Below are 16,896 nucleotides of genomic sequence, written 5' to 3' on the forward strand. Positions count from 1 at the left end.
CTCTATGAATGAAAATGCCTGGTCCAGGGGCTTGGATTTCTGTCTGTACTGCTGAAAAGGATAAGGCATGTGGCATAATGAGGTGAATTCTGATGGTCACTTAAGAGATGGTGGGTATCATTCTTCACTGTGCCTGATTGCTAACACTTTGTAGGAGAGGGGCAGGTGGGATCACTAAGAAGCCGCAGTTTATGGCCCTTCCTTCGATCCTGCCAAAGGTGGTGTGACAGTAGGGAGAGGGCCGATTTTACCAAGGCCAATGAGTTCTCATGGCCACACTTAGATCCTTGGAGCCTTTCTACACATAAATTCCATTAAGCAATCAAGAACACATTCTCTTGGAAAAAGTCCTTCCTTCAGTGTCCAAAGGCATGTGCTGTGGCTCCTAGGCACATCTATCAATAGCCTAATCAGTTCTACTGTAGTCTGCTTACCTGATGAATCCTCTAGTATTGAGATGAAAAAGCACGATCTAGAAATGGCATTGGCCTTTCCTACACCACACCAATGAAGACTGGTATGATGTACTGTCTCTGTTCTGAACAACTTAAATCACTAAAAAAAAGACTCATAAATCTCTTAAATTTCATGATAAACAACAGTATATATGAGCCAAGTGGGTTAAGCGTCTGAGTCAAGATTTTGGCTCAGGTCATAATCTTATAGTTCATGAGATCCGAGTTTGGGATCCTATCTCTCTCGCTCTCTCTCTCTCCCTCTCTCTCTCTCTGCCCCTCCTGCACACACGCACTCTCTCTCTCTCGAAATAAATAAACTTAAGAAAATAGTATATACGAAAATGGTAACTGTTTAAAGTATATTTTTTTTCTTTCTGACAGTTGCTATCTTACTTTGCATACTTCAAACATGTATTAACAGTTGCCATTAGTCTGGATATAGCTTAAAAATACAAAGCAGCTTGGTGCAAAATAAATTAGCAACAGTATGGAAAAAAAGAAAAAACAAACAAGAGAAACCCTAGAGGCTGCTAGGTGTTTATCCAACAATGAACTGTTCTGGATAAATAGGAGGACAAGAGTTCAAAGAATTGAAACTCACGTCCCAACAAGCTAAAAGCTATTAAAAGAGCCTGAGTAATAGCTTTTCGCCCCTACTCCAACACCCCTTAACACAAATTCATGACATAGAATGATGTTTGAAACAATGGGTGTTTTGTTCTAAAATTTCAAGACCAAGGTGTTAATTCTTACTACTGGAGTTTGGAATGCCCAGATGGTCGGGCTCAACAACTGATTAAACATGCCTGAGCCTTGTTGGGACACAACCTAAGGTTAATGCAGGTGGTCAAAGCAGACAATTTTAAAACACAACGGTGGTTATAATGATTGTGAGGAAGTTAATGAAAGCTAAATGCAAAAGTATAGTGGACAGACAGGTGAAAAATAAGATTTGATTAAAAGGACTTGAAGTAGAAAGGTTCCCTAAAAGTTTAAAACAGATGACTCTTGTATGCGCAAGCTTTTCCGTTTGTACAACTCCACCTATGTACATTGAATAGTCATTACTCCCTTTGAGAGAAGCCTCTTCTTCAGCCTTTTTTTCCTCGTTAAGTCCTTTCCCAAAGCTGCTGCCAAAATCAACTTCCTCTGTTGCCCTTCTGACAATGTCACTCCCGTCCTAAAATTCCCTTTAATGGCCTTTGCTGGTCTTTGTGCGAACAGCAGACTTCTTGCCCTGACTTTAGGACAAACACATTATTCCTGCCCAGATTTATTTGAGGCTCTTACTTTTTTTTTTTTTTTTAACAAATCCACATGCCATTTTCCTCTCTATGTAGATTGAGTATCTTTCAGCTTCTCAACCTTTTAATGTTTATTAATGTTTAGATTGTAAACATTCAATTCAGTTTTGGTTAATGAGAGTTCCTCATTTTATCTTAGTTTCCACCCGAACACAAATACATACCCACTAAAACTCTCTAGCGCTATTTGCCTTGTTCAAAGTTCTCTTGAAATTTGATTGTTTTTGTAAGAACTACACAAATAGTCATCAGCGCCGAACATCTTTGTCCAACAAACACCAAACAACATAAAAACCAAAATACTCCTAAAACTTGAAAATAATAGTGTGGAATTTCCCTAGGGAATAAACAGATTTTTCAGAATGAGTCACAGGAAAAAATATCTAATATTATTTTCATGGGCAACTTCTAGGAAAAGTTTCTGAAACAACACCAATGCTATGTTCTTTTTTCTTCTTTATTACTTTTTTTTTTCTTTTAACCTAGAAGACCTAAATTCAAGTCCCAGGCTGGTTATTTGCAAATTCCATTATTTTTGTCATCTAATCTTTTTGAGCGTCACCTTCTTGTTTGTAAAATGGAAACAACAGTATCTATATGATCTTTTCTGACAATTCAATAGCATTTGTAAATAGGCTTTGTAAAGTAAAAAGTGCTACACAAATAGGGATATTAGTATGACTTCCTTCAAATTTTCCCTTTTGGCTGAGAACCTACCCAGGATTTCCCCTTTCCCACATATTTTTATCTGGAGACAAATCTGGGAGTGTAGATACATACCTACCTTCTAAATGGGAAACTGCACTAAATCTTTCAGAGATACGGAATGTTGTTGCTGACAATTTCTTCCATCATTATTATATTTTATAGGAAACTAGATACATTTTTTTTCATCATTATAGTTTTTAAAACATAGAAAGTATATACAGGAAAATACAATTTATCAGTAAGCTCACATCCAAAAACAGCAACACCTGTTCGGTGGGGCACCTGGGTGGCTCAGTTGTTTCAGCTCAAGTCATCATCTCACGGTTCACGAGTTCAAGCCCTGCATCAGGCTCTGTGCTGACAGAACGGAGCTTGCTTGGGATTCTCTCTCTCTCCCTCTTTCTCTCTCTGCCCCTCCCGCCCTCCCTCTCTGTCAAAATAAACAAACTTAAAACAATTAAAAATAGGGCGCCTGGGTGGCTCAGTTGGTTAAGCCTCTGACTTCAGCTCAGGTCATGATCTCGCGATTTGTGGGTTGGAGCCTGGTGTGGGGCTCCCTGCTGACAGCTCAGAGCCTGGAGCCTGCTTCAGATTCTGTGTCTCCTTTCTCTCTCTGCCCCTCCGCTGCTCAGGCTCTGTCTCTCTCTCAAAAATGAATAAACATTTTTAAGAAATAAAAATACATAAAATAAATAAAAATAAAAAAAATTTTGGTGTACTTTTCTCAAAAGTTTTTCTAATGCATACATATAACCTTTTCTTTTGAACTTTAAAAAAATTTTTTTTAACGTTTATTTATTTTTGACACAGAGAGAGACAGAGCATGAACAGGGAAGGGGCAGAGTGAGAGGGAGACACAGAATCGGAAGCAGGCTCCAGGCTCTGAGCCATCAGCCCAGAGCCCGACGCGGGGCTCGAACTCACGGACCGCGAGATCGTGACCTGAGCTGAAGTCGGACGCTTAATCGACTGAGCCACCCAGGCGCCCCTCTTTTGAACTTTTTAAATGTTTGTTTATTTATTTATTTTTGAAGGAGAGAGAGAGAGAGAGAGAGAGAGAGCACTAGTGGGGGAAGGGCGGAAACAGAGGGAGACAGGATCCAAAGCAGAATCTGGGCTGACAGCAGAGAGCCCGATGCGACGCTTGAACTCACGAACTGTGAGATCATGACCTGAGCCGAAGTCAGACACTTAACCGACTGAGCCACCCAGGCGCTCCTGCATACCTATAACCTTTATGGGAATATTTGCTATGTGGCAGATGTTTTACTTGAATTGTCTAATTTATTCTTCATAACCACCTTGTGAGAAACTTCTACATTTCACAGACGAAAAATCAGTTCAGGGAGATAATCTGGCTGAATGCCATATAACTTATCGTGAAGCACTCCATTATTCTCTCTGCAACACTATGATTCTACTGTGTCATTTGTGTGACACTTTTTTAATTCACCGTAAAATAGTGACCATCATCCTGTGTTATTACATATTTGTTGAAAGCACGATTTTTAATAAACTTTTGTTATTTGGAGAAGTCATTATTTATTTAATTATCTCCCCCATTGTGGGATACTTCTGTTATTTCCAATTTTTCACTATCTCATATTAATTTTAAGTGATAAATGTATGCTCAGTATCCAAAATTCTGTTACATAAAGAGATATATCATTTAGAAGGTAAAGATACCTGTGTGCCATTCTCCAAAGAGAAATTCCACCTCTCCTTCTTTTTTGTTTGTTTTGTTTTTTTGAGATAATCACTTCTAACAGTTTTGTATATATTCTTCCGGGATTGTTTTCTTTTTCTCTTTCTTTCTTTCTGATTGTTTTTCTTATTTTATTTCATTAAAAAAAATTTTTTTAATGTTTATTTATTTTTTGAAAGAGACAGAGACAGAGCATGAGCAGGGGAGGGGCAGAGCGAGAGGGAGACACAGAATCTAAAGCGGGCTCCAGGCTCCAAGCTGTCAGCACAGAGCCCGGTGTGGGGCTTGAACTCACGAGCTGTGAAATCATGACCTTAGCCGAAGTCAGACGCTTAACTGACTGAGCCACCTAGGTGCGCCCGAGCAGTTCTATTCTTATCAAATAGTCCATTTTATACTTACATTGTCTGATTTTTAAATTTTAAGTACCTTTAGTACTCAACTGATTTCACATTTGGTACATAATGTATCACTGCCCTCTCCTTATTTTCCTTACATACATGGAAATGAACGCAATATGTGTTTTGGCCTGATTTGCCTACCCCCCAAAATATGTGCAAGTCCCAACCCCCAGTACCCCAGATAGTGGCTTTACTTGGAAATAGGGGCTTTATAGTGATAATCAAGATAAAATGAGGTCATTAGGGTGGACCTTAGTCCAGTCTGACTGGTGTCCTCAGAGAAAGGGGAAATTTGGACACAGAGAAGACACACAGAGGGAGGTCATGTGGAGACACCGAGACAAGACAGCCATGTGACTGGAGCGATGCATCTAGAAGCCGAAAAACACCTTGGATTGCTCCAAACACCAGAAGTCGGCAGGGACCCTGCTGACACCTTGATCTCACACTTCTAGCCTCCAGAACTGTGAAACAATAAATTTCTGGTTTTAAGCCACCCAATTTTTGGTACTCTTTTATGGCATCCTTAGGAAATGAACACATCATGCTTACCTCTCTTGGAGGACTCTACTTCAAAATGTCAGTGAAACGCAAATAGAAACAACAAAGAGATTGTTCCTTCATATCTAAAAGATTGACAAAAATTAGAAACAACAGGTTATATATACACAAGCAACATGGATGGATTTTGGAAACACAGTACTGAATTTTGAAAACAACAACAACAACGACCACCAAAATTTATGTCAATGTGAAATACAAACACGTATGTGTAGCCAGGGTTGAGAACTCACTGTACACGGACTCCACAACAGAATACCAGGAAACATATCTTTTCAGCATGAATAGCAACAGATAGGCAAGGTAAACAATTGGAATCCTTGTATGGCTCACAATAGGACTTAGTTTGGATAGATTTGAAAAGCAACAGCTATAAGATTTATCAGAAATCTTCCTTGTTTCTTTTATCCAAGTTTGTCTGTATATCCATGTCTGTTTAGTTTGCAATTATGTAGAAGAAAATTACGTCATTTAAACTGAAGTGGTGAGAAATTTTAGTTTTTTTTACATGGGTATGTGGATTATGCTGGCTTTATAGACTAATGATCTCTGGGAAAGACAGTATCCTTGTCTTCTAAAAAGATACCACTCACATTTTATTCATTCACAGTTTAATGTTTAGCTTTGGCATTTGTCATTTAAATCTGGAAAAATATTTGAAAGTAATCAATTTTTATTGCTTTGATTAGAACATTGTCAACTTTGAACTTTACACTTGGCTATTTTTCATCCTTCCTTAAGTTACTTTTTTTTATTTTGAGAGAGCATGCCCCTCACCCCACACCCGTGCTGTCAGCATAGAGCCCGCTGCAGGGCTCGATATCATGAACCGTGAGATCGTGACCAGAGCTGAAATTAAGAGTCAGACGCTTGACTGAGCCACCCAGGTGCCCCAGTCAGAATCTACTTTTAAAAACAAATCCCCAGGTGATTCTTATGCACATTAAAGTTTGAGAGGCATTAAAACATGGGTTAGATTCAAATCCTAGCTCTATCACATATTAGTTATGTGACCTTGAATAAATTACTCAATTTCTTTGTGCCTCAAATTTCTCATTTGGAATAATAAATGCAGAATAATAATAGTAAAGTGAGGATAATAATAGTACCTACCATCTATAGAGTTGTGAGGATTTCCTACGATACAGCATTAAACTGTTTAGAACAGTGCCTGACTCATAGTAAGTGCACAACAAACGTTAGGTATTATTAATCATCTTTTCTTTTTAAGTAATACTTCTTGATCTCCTCTATCTATCATTTTAATCAATGGTTCTCAGTTGCCTCTCTGGCATGCTGCAGGCTAGTCCCAGCAGAATCAACTGGAAGATTTAAAAAATGCTATGGCTCCCTCAGTCTCGTTTCTGAAGGTTCTGATGCAGTAGGTTTAGAGAGGGGCTCCACAAAATCTATATTTTTAAAGCCTCCTGAGGTGATCTAATGTTCCAAATCTTTGGGTTGGAAATCACTGCTTTAAATATTGGTGCATTTAAATGTGGACATCCTACTAATTCATTGCTATGACATAAATGCCATCAATGGGCTGATGACTCTGGCCCAGATTGCCAAGCTTCACACCGGCATATCCAGCCACCCCCAACTTGGGTATCCTATAGACAGTGTCGAATCCCCATGTCCACAACTCAGCCCTCCATCCCGTTTTTTCCCCCTCCGCCATTTTCTCTTGTTAGTCAATGGTTCCACCATTTGATACTGTTACCAAGCCCAGAAACCTGGGGGTCATTCTTGTCCTCTTCCTCTTTAACTTTCCTACTTAGTTCATAATGCCTAACTAGGGGGCGCCTAGCTAGCTGGCTTAGTTGGTAAATCATATGACTCTCGATCTCAGGATTGTGAGTTCAAGCCTCACATTGGATGTAGAAATTACTAAAAAAAAAAAAAAAAAAAAAAGAAAGAAAGAAAGAAAAAAAGAATGTCTAGTGAAATAATTAACGTAATATAAATACATTTTAAAAATGTCTGTTTGCCTATTAATTTATTTTGAGAGGGAGAGTGTCAGCAGGGAAGGGGTAGAGAGAGATGGAGTGACAGAAATCCCAAGCAGGCTCCATGCTGTCAGCGCAGAGCCTGATGTGGGGCTCTGTCTCACCAACCCTGAGATCATGACCTGAGCCGAAATCAAGAGTCCGATGCTTGCTTCATCGACTGAGACATCCAGGTGCCCCTAAAAATACTTTTTTATTATTTCTGAAATCCTGTCTCCTGTCTTTGCCACCACTTCAACCATCCTAGTTCAGGCCTTCATCTTTTCTTCTTTAAACTATCAAAACAGCTTCAATGAATGTAGCTGCGCTCCTTGCCTATCATTTAATCTGTTACCTACACAGCTGATAGTGGTTTCTCTGAAATTCAAATCTGATCTTATTTCCATTCCCTTGTTTAAAATCCATCGATGCCTTTCCTGTTGCCTTCAAGATAAAAATGTAAAATTCTTACCATGACATACAAGGCCCTTTGTGGTGTGGCCCCTGTATACCACCCTTATGCCTTTCTGTCCACCACTTTCTTCTTTAGCTATAATTAATAACATGTTTTGGATGAGGGGGTTGAGAAAGCACCCCACTCTCTCACCTTATGGTGCAATATATTGCACTTTCTGACTCAAGCATTTTTCCTTCCACTAACTCATTATCTCTCAGAATCATCTTTTCTAGAAACCCTGCCTCGCTATGTTTTCCTAGAATGCCCTAGATTTCACATAAAGTAGTAATTTTCTTGCATTATAAATTGCACACTTACTTAGTTAAGCATAGGGGTTTCCAGAGTCAGACTGTACAGATCTGAATCCTAGTATCAATGGTTTCTGGCTCCATGACATGGAGTGTGCTACGTAAGTTCTGTGCTTGTGTCTCCCCTTTTATAAAAAGATTATTTTTGTAAGATTCACCTCTTATTTTGAGAATTAAATGCTATGGCAGGTAAAATTCTAGAACAGTGTCTGGCACAAAGTTAAGTACTTGACAGACATTAGAGATGATTATTATCTCTGCTGATGAACTTAGCTTTTTAGCAGTGGAGGCTGTGTTTATGTTTTGTTGTTTAACCTCTGTGCTTTTTTAATCCAGTCTCTGGCATATGGTACTCATGGAGAACCATAATTCTTTTATCCATTAAGTCTTTTAACAAATTTTAGTTGAGTACCTGTCCGGCACTTTTCTAGGCGTGAGGGATACATCAATGAAAAATATAAAATTCTATCCTCATAGTCCTTACCTAGAGACAAAAAAGGAATAAGTAAAACAATAGGTAAGCAGTAAGTAATATGGAAAGTGAAAAACAGGCAGGGGATTGGAGGAGGGATAGGAAATACTAGTGATAGAGGTTGAGGATAAGAGAAAAGGCAGAGAGGAGTTGCAATTTTTAAATAGGATTTTAATTTTTAAAAAGGCTCATGGAGAAGATGACATTTCAGCACAGATCTGAAGTAGATGAGAGATTGAATTAAGGCAGATATGCAAGGGCACTCAGCTCTCTCACCCAGAGGAGGGAACAATGACACAGACCCAAATTGGGCTCCTCCTGGCATGTTTGAGACAATGCAGGAGCAGTGTTGCTGGCATATAGTTAGTAAGGGAAACAGTAGGAGAATATGACATCTGGAAGGGAGGTTGAGAAAGATCACAGGGTCTTGTATGCCATCGTAAGGACTTTGTCCTTTGTTGGAGAGCAATGAGAAGCCATTGGAGTAAATACCTGAATTGGGTTTTAACAAGATCACTGTGGCTGCTAGTTAAGACTAAAATGAAGCAAGGTAGGGAGATCAGTTAGAAGACTCATGCAAGAATTTAGGAAAGAGATGATGGGTGGTGTGAACAAGGGCGGTAGTGGTGGGTCTGGGGAGAAGGGATCAGGTTACAGATCTGCTTTGAAGACAGAACCGATAGGATTTACCTAGAGATTGTGCATAGATTCTTAGATGAAAAAGAGCCAAAATGCCTCCAAAGATTTTAGCCTAATAAACTGGAAAGAGAGACTGCCTTCAAGTGAGATGGAGAAGATTGAAAATAAGAGGTTCTTTTTTCCTGCTGTAGAGTCGGAGGCCAGGATTTGGTCTGGTGAATGTAAAGTCCGAGATACCAATTAGACATACGTACACAGACATAGGAGTCGAGGGTGTCAGAAGAAGAGGACTGTACTAGAAATTTAAAGTTGGACATTACCAGAGTAGAGATTGTATTTAAATCCTAGAAACCGGATGAGATTACCAAGGAAGTGACCACTGAGATGTCCAAGATCTGGATCCAAAGGCACCCCAAAATTTAGAAGCCACAGAGATGAGGAGGAACCAATAAAAGAGACTGAGAAAGGGAGGCCAGTAAGAGAAAAAAAAAATGTAAAAGTGAGCTATTTTGGAACCAAGTGAAGAAAGTTTAAATAAGAAGTGATCAACTGTGTCAAATATTTTAGGTCAACTAACACAAGGAGTGAGAAATGAAAAATCAGTTTAGTAATATGGAGGTCGTGGGGGGTTTACAAAACCATTCAACCACGGAAAGGTAAGGGTAAAAGCGTGTTTGAAGTAGGTCTGAAAGAGCTTAGGAGAACAGGAATTGGAGACAGAAGTTTAGACAATTCTTCTAAGGAGTTTTGCCATAAGTGAGCCAATAAATGGGGATGAGGGGGTGAAGAGAAATTTTGTAGAGTCTATTGTTAAAGGTATGAGAATTATAGGTCATTTATAAACCGATGGGAAGTTTTTCAACAGTGAAGGCAAACCAAGGACGTGGGAGAGAGCGGGTAGAACTGCTGAGGGGATGTCCTTGAGTAAATGAGAGAGGATAGGATCTACTTCACAAGCGTAGGGCTGGTCCTGCATGGGAATCCAGACAGAAGATCTGTAGTAACAGGAGGAAAGACAGAATATGTGGGCACCAATGCAGGTAAGCAGGCGGATGTTTTCATGAGCCTGCAGTTTCTAATTCCATCTACTAAAGGCCCTTTTAAGGAATATTAGAACACTTTTTTTTTTTATTTTTTTTTCAACGTTTATTTATTTTTTGGGACAGAGAGAGACAGAGCATGAACGGGGGAGGGGCAGAGAGAGAGAGGGAGACACAGAATCGGAAACAGGCTCCAGGCTCTGAACCATCAGCCCAGAGCCTGACGCGGGGCTCGAACTCATGGACCGCGAGATCGTGACCTGGCTGAAGTCGGACGCTTAACCGACTGCGCCACCCAGGCGCCCCGAGAACACTTTTCTATTACATACACAAATCGCTTTAGTTACATAACTAAACATTTCTTAAAAAGCCTAGTATAAATGACGCTGTTGATGTAAACATGACGGGGGTCTTTTCTTGCAAGGAATAGTATTGTGGGTGAAACAGGTAAATAACGGTGGTGTGGTAAGTGTTATCAAAAAAGGCATGTGAAGATGCTGCAGGAACGAATACTGAGAAAAACAGTAAACAGAATTTTCAGAGTATATAAGCATGCAGCCAGGACTGATTTCCTATGGTTTCATATTCTGGGTCAGCAAGCTTTTTAAATTCTATGATATAACATTGTAAGAACGTGAAAATTCTTATTTCCTACACAGACAAATAAGTAAGTGCTGTGTCTTTTGGTCATTTTTAAGTTGATATAGGGAACTGGCCTGAAGGTGATAATACTTTAGATTTCTAGCCTGCACACTTCTCACATCTAGATACCAAACTTGCTTCCATCTCAGAAAGTACTTGGCTCCTGAATCAACCTTCCTTCCTCCCTCTCTCTCCCTCCTTCCCTTCCTTCCTTCCTTCCTTTCTCTCTCTCTCTCCCCCCACTTCTCTCTCTCTGGGCTTTTGCTATTTTTTTATGGCAAGAATTCCACCTCTGTCATCCTCTCCAGTCAGAAGTTCTTTGAAATGACGCCGTTGGCCTTGGCCAGTCGGAGGATGGAGTCATCTGACTCACCCATCCTGCAAATGGCCCCATAGATAGCACAGGTTTTAAACTGGCCGTTGAACCTGCCTGTTACCTTCTCGAAGTCCGCCATGTTCGTCTGGATGGATGCGTGGTCCTCGGCGCCCATGATCCTGTTGCTGAGGGAGTATTTCCATGGCATGTACAGGTCCACCAACTGGTTGGCCTCATTCTGCATGTCCAGGGCGCGTCTGCTGCTGCTGCGACCAGCACGAGCACAGAAACCCTTGAATCAGTTTTAAAAACATTTTTTTTCCATGTGACACTTTTTCTTAAGAGGAACTCATGAATGATTACATATTTACAGTTGGCTTAAATTTTAAACATTCGGTGGGAGTTTTAAAAGAGATACATTATTTTAAACTTGCAGAGAACAAAACTTTAAGACCCTAGGAGTCATTATAAAGGGAATTGTTCTCTTTGTTTATCCAATCTCACAAAAACAAACAAACAAAAAACTTTCAAAACTGAGAGTGGCATGTAGGACCCAGCTGCAAAAATTCAACATCAGCTACATGCAGCTGCATTCTGGTTCCCCTCATTTGTCTAACAGCTTTTAGTGGGTTCTGTAAGTGACGTTAGAAAAGGCACAGCAGATGTGTAGGACGGCTCCTGCCACCTAAAGCGGGGGGCAGATGGTTCTCTGATTGATTGACAGCCTGAGGAGCCACGACAGCAAGGGTCATCTCTTGTGGAGGGTTTTCCCCTCCTCCTTCCTGCTTCTGCCTACAAATGAAACTTTCATACAAGAAAGAAAAGCAGGGGATGGCCAGGAAGAAAGTCTTTCTCTTCAAATATACATTGTAGTGAAAAGATTCTCAGCAACAGAGTTACTTAGATGTGGAAAAAATTCTCCTTCTCTAACTTTTGACAAAGAGTTGACTCTTGTCATGGTTTTAAGAAAGTAGACAAATTCAGGTTTGAATGCAGAACTCAGGATACTGGAGATAGAGCTGAGATTAATGAAAGAACAAAGGAATAGTATAATTGGGATTTTATCAGCCCCAAAACAGCATTGATGAGAACTGGAGTATTTCATCCCTGGAAGCCCTATAGTGCCCTTAAAAATAAAGTGCTTGTTTTAAATTTTAATTAGAGAGCTGGACAAAGTGTTTGAGGCTGTTAACCAGGAATTAATAGTCTAGGCCACATCATCTGTATGCTTACTCTTCTCTCTTTTTTCAAATTCCTTTCTAGTACCTCAAATCCTTAAAAAAGTAAAAAACAACTCACACTGATTGCATGTAAACTAAAGGCTGGACCCTGTGCTAGGTGCTTCTTATAACTTTGTATGACTTAGGAGCTCAGAGATACTGTCTTTTCTTACATTCATGTAAGTATAGAAACATAAACCCCTAATTATTGATGTTTCTCTTCATCTCTTCTGCTAAAAGGGAAACCAAGTACAAAATGTGCGCCAGGAAAATATGTCCAAGCATAATTTCAGATGCATGCTAGAATCCCAAGTTTCCTGAAGTTCCTTCAGACCAGCTCTAGAAGAAATTCGCCTGGTCACAGATACAAGATTTCTCTGCAGAAGAGACTCAGGAATGGTAATGTGGTTGCAAGGAAGAGCTGGGGGGGGGGGGGGTAAATTGTCTCGAAACTTCTGCCAAAAACTATGCTTATTTGGGGTCACCTGCCAAATCTGCCCGTGAATTCACATCGGCTGGGAAGCCTGCCTTTTAGAGGGCCTTCAAGAAGTGCCTTATTGTGATAAAAATCTGAAAACTATAGTGGACTTTATATGTGAGTCAATCTAGACTTTACTCCTGAGGCTTGTGAACTAAACTGGGTTCTGACAATGTAAGGAACAATCTGGTTACCTCCTTTCACTCTTACATGTTGTTTCTTCTGCTCTTTGTAAATCCCTTAGATTCCTACTCCAATGGCTAGGAGGAATCAAACTGTGGAACTAGCCTGTAGCTCCGAACCCGAAGCAACCCCAAACTCTGTTATCTTTCCTTTCATTTCCCATAACCTCCATTTTCATGACGACAAAGTCTTTGGTGGTGGTGATGTAAAGCCACCAAGTATGAAATATTTACACTGCACTGTCTGGTCAATGTTATATTCTTCCTGCTCTCCCACATAGATAACTTTATGTACAACTGTGCTTTCACAACGTGGCAACTGCCAGGGTTCTTTGAGAACCCTAACTTTATGCCTATCTGACCGTCTTCACTCTCTTCCTTCTACAGTTCCGTTGCCTATCATTTCAGCCATTCTCTTGCCAATATCCCCAACTTCCTTGTCTTCCCGTCACAAATATAAAAACAGGTATTTTGTACCTTTTATTACTTTCTTCCTCCTTGTTTCAAAGGATGGGTCACTCCTTCTCCCGTTTATACTTACCCCTCAACCTATTCACTATCCCCTTTCTCCTCAGAAATTCTATACATGTCCCAACTTTTTTTACATCATGGAAAACATAGAAAAATGACAATTCACTAGAATAAACTGGAGGGGATTGAGGCATCTATGCGGGAGATATATATGTATATATGGTAAATATATACACACACATCTATTTATGTGTTTGGGTGTATATTTATTATGGTATAATTACGATAAAATACAAAATACAAGGGGAGAGAACAAAACAAAATATTGACTCTATTTGAATAAATAATTAAATTGTATAAAATCCCTAAATAATATCTTTTAAACTTGAACTTGCTTCTCTAAATGTAAATTTTATTTTTTATATTTTTAAGTTCATTTATTTTGAGAGAGACAGCACAAGTGGGAGATGGGCAGAGAAAGGTGAAGAGAGAGAATCCCAAGCAGGCCCCGTGCTGGCAGCACAGAGCCCGACACAGGGCTCAAACCCACGAACAGTGAGATCATGACCTGAACCACAACCAAGAGTCAGAAGGGGCGCCTGGGTGGCTCAGTCGGTAAGCGTCCGCCTTCAGCTCAGGTCATGATCTCACAGCTCGTGAGTTTGAGCCCCACATTGGGCTCTGCACTGACAGCTCGGAGCCTGGAGCCTGCTTTGGATTCTGTGTCTCTCTCTCTCTGCTCCTCTCCCACTCACACTCTGTCTCTCAAAAATAAATAAACCCGGGGCACCTGGGTGGCTCAGTCGGTTGGGCGGCCGACTTTGGCTCAGGTCATGATCTCGCGGTCCGTGAGTTCGAGCCCCACGTCGCGCTCTGTGCTGACAGCTCGGAGCCTGGAGCCTGTTTCAGATTCTGTGTCTCCCTCTCTCTGACCCTCCCCTGTTCATGCTCTGTCTCTCTCTGTCTCAAAAATAAATAAACGTTAAAAAAAAAATTTAAGAAAAAATAAACATTAAAAAAAATTAAAAAAAAAAAAAAGAGTCAGATGCTTAACTGAGCCACCCAGACAGCTCTAAATGTAAATATTAGGTTTAAATTTGAAATGGCCATACAAATTTCCTGACTTTTTAGCGATTATTTCTTTGAATTTTTTTTTTTTTGGAGTTTGTTTATTTATTCATTTTCAAGTACTCTCTACACCCAACATGGGGCTCAAACTCATGGCCCCAAGATCAAGGGTTGCATGCTCTTTCACCTGAGCCAGCCAGATACCCCTTTTTTTTTTGTAAAGGTTATTGGTAAGTAATGAATTCTTAGTAGCTCTCATCAATGAGAAATTTAGAAGGTAATAACCTTTCAGTGTTTACTGAAATTTTATCTAATGACTCTTTAACAGTTTTCTTATCTTTCATTAACAAACATAGCATGGAAGTGTCCTGTGATAATCCCAGCGAACTTTGAGTCCAAATGAACTTTGAGACGTTAAGTATACCAAAATATCGATGAGCTCTAATTTGCATGATTTGAGCAGTCCACCTGCAGCCCACCTGGACGTCAAGAACTCACCAGACATGTGGAATTAATTTGAAGACTGAGATTTGGGGCTGCTGTCTGGGGCTATTCCTTGGAGCTACACCCACCAGGAGACCCTGTCCTATCTCCTTGGGTCTCTCCCCTGCTAGTTGCGCCTTAGGATGCCTGCCATGCTCCCTGGGCATCGAAAGAACATAAATATCTCCGGCAGCATCTAGGGCCCCTGCCCACAGTGTGCAGCAATGTGCCTTTTGACTAAATTTTCTGCCATTTAGGGTGAAGAAGAGCTGAAAGATGCCCACCACGCTCATCATCTGTGCATCCCATTAGACTTTAGTCCGTACCAGTTACCCTCAGAGGACCTCAAAGAAGGTTGCTCGGCTGCAGGCAACTGGCCTGTGGGCTCTGCCCACAGCTCATCCTGAAGGCTGAATGGATCATAGCTGTAGGCATACCTATAGCACATTTACAGAACACCAGTTGGGAAATCTGCCTTAGGCTATGAATTACCCCTTTTCACTCCCATATTTTCTTTCAACTCTTCTTTATTGGCTCTTCCCCTTTAACAATTATAGTTAAGTCTCTATGGAATTCAAAGAAAAAACATAAACTCACCTTCATCCACTCTGTATTTACCCTTTAGCTACCACTCTAGGACTTCCTTTCACTCGACAACTAAGGTTTGGGAAAGCACAGTCACACTTTTTTTCCATATTATTCCCACTCTTTTCTAAACCCACTGCTATCTAGGTATGAAACTGCTTTTTGCAAAAGTTATAAATAACCTTGTTGCTGCACTTAATGGATAGTTCTCAGTCTTTATCAGCATTTGACATGAGTGACTATTCCTTCCTTCTTGGAACATTCTCTTCCTTTGGCTTCTATTACATTGCATTTTGAGCAATAAATAGGTGTTGAACGCTGGAGAGTCTATGGTGAACAAATAAGACACGATCTCTACCCTCATGGAGCAAAAATGGAAATATGCTCAACAATAATTGTGATTATGGAATTTCAAGAGTTCATCTGAGAAGACAAACTTTTTCTTGACACTGAAATTAAGGAGGAATTTATTACATGGGTTTCATGTATTTTTTCATTTTTATTTTATTTTAATTATTTTTTTTAACGTTTATTCATTTTTGAGAGACAGAGCATGAGCGGGAAGGGGCAGAGAGAGAGGGAGACACAGAATCTGAAGCAGGCTCCAGGCTCTGAACTCTCAGCACAGAGCCCAACGTGGGGCTCGAACTCACGGACTGTGAGATCATGACCTGAGCTGAAGGCAGACGCTCAACCGACTGAGCCACCCAGGCGCCCCTTTTCATTTTTATTTTAGAGACAGAGAGCACACACACAAGTGGGGTGGGGAGGGGCAGAGGGGGGGAGAGACAGAGAGACAGAGATTGGGAATAAGCATTTCCATGCTGAGTGCAGAGCCTCATGTGGGGCTTGATCCCATGACACTGGGATCATAACTTGAGCCAAAATCAAGAGTTGGATGCTTAACTGACTGAGCCACCAGGGGCCCCCGTGGATTTCATTTTTATGAACTAATGACCACCCTCAACAATTCTTTTATAATTATTTTTTTTTGTTTTTTTAATGTTTATTTATTTTTGAGAGAGAGAGACAGAGGGTGAGTGGGGCAGGGGCAGAGAGAGAGGGAGACACAGAATCAGAAGCAGGCTCCAGGCTCTGAGCTGTCAGCACAGAGCCAGATGCAGGGCTCAAACTCACAAACTGTGAGATCATGACCTAAGTCAAAGTTGGACGCTTAACCGACTGAGCCACCCAGGCGCCCCTTAATTTTTTTAAGTTATGTCTAACAAGCAAACATTCTTATGGTGACATTTCATTAGACCTTAGTGCAGGTATTTTGAAGTGACTTGACTTAATGTAATCCAAACAAACTTATTTCTGGTGATCTCACAGTTCAAAATTAAAGCACCAAAGTTCTGAATTTGCTAATAAATCCTGTAGCCTCTATCAATTGTGAGTCAACTTCTAGTACGA

General features: G+C 40.4%; 2 protein-coding genes across 2 annotated transcripts in view; both read right to left on the minus strand.

Moving 5' to 3' along the window:
• Positions 1–11,136, minus strand: part of FRYL (FRY like transcription coactivator) — a 303,326-nt gene extending 292,190 nt beyond the window's left edge. Inside the window, exon 1 of the mRNA XM_047091763.1 lies at positions 11,118–11,136. The gene's annotated coding sequence lies outside the window, so the exon portion shown is untranslated. The remainder of the gene's footprint in view (positions 1–11,117) is intronic.
• Positions 10,989–15,541, minus strand: LOC124520714 (40S ribosomal protein S21-like). Its single transcript, XM_047091764.1, has 2 exons — positions 15,496–15,541; positions 10,989–11,288 (listed from the first exon to the last, which is right to left on the minus strand). The coding sequence occupies exons 1-2, from the start codon at positions 15,499–15,501 to the stop codon at positions 10,989–10,991; spliced, it is 306 nt and encodes a 101-aa protein (XP_046947720.1). The 5' UTR covers positions 15,502–15,541.
• Positions 15,542–16,896: the final 1,355 nt, after the last annotated feature.

The sequence above is a fragment of the Lynx rufus genome, unplaced genomic scaffold, assembly GCF_022079265.1.
Source record: "Lynx rufus isolate CCGP_SWC_20201006 ecotype Redwood Valley unplaced genomic scaffold, mLynRuf1.p SCAF_3, whole genome shotgun sequence".
Lineage (NCBI taxonomy): Eukaryota > Metazoa > Chordata > Mammalia > Carnivora > Felidae > Lynx > Lynx rufus.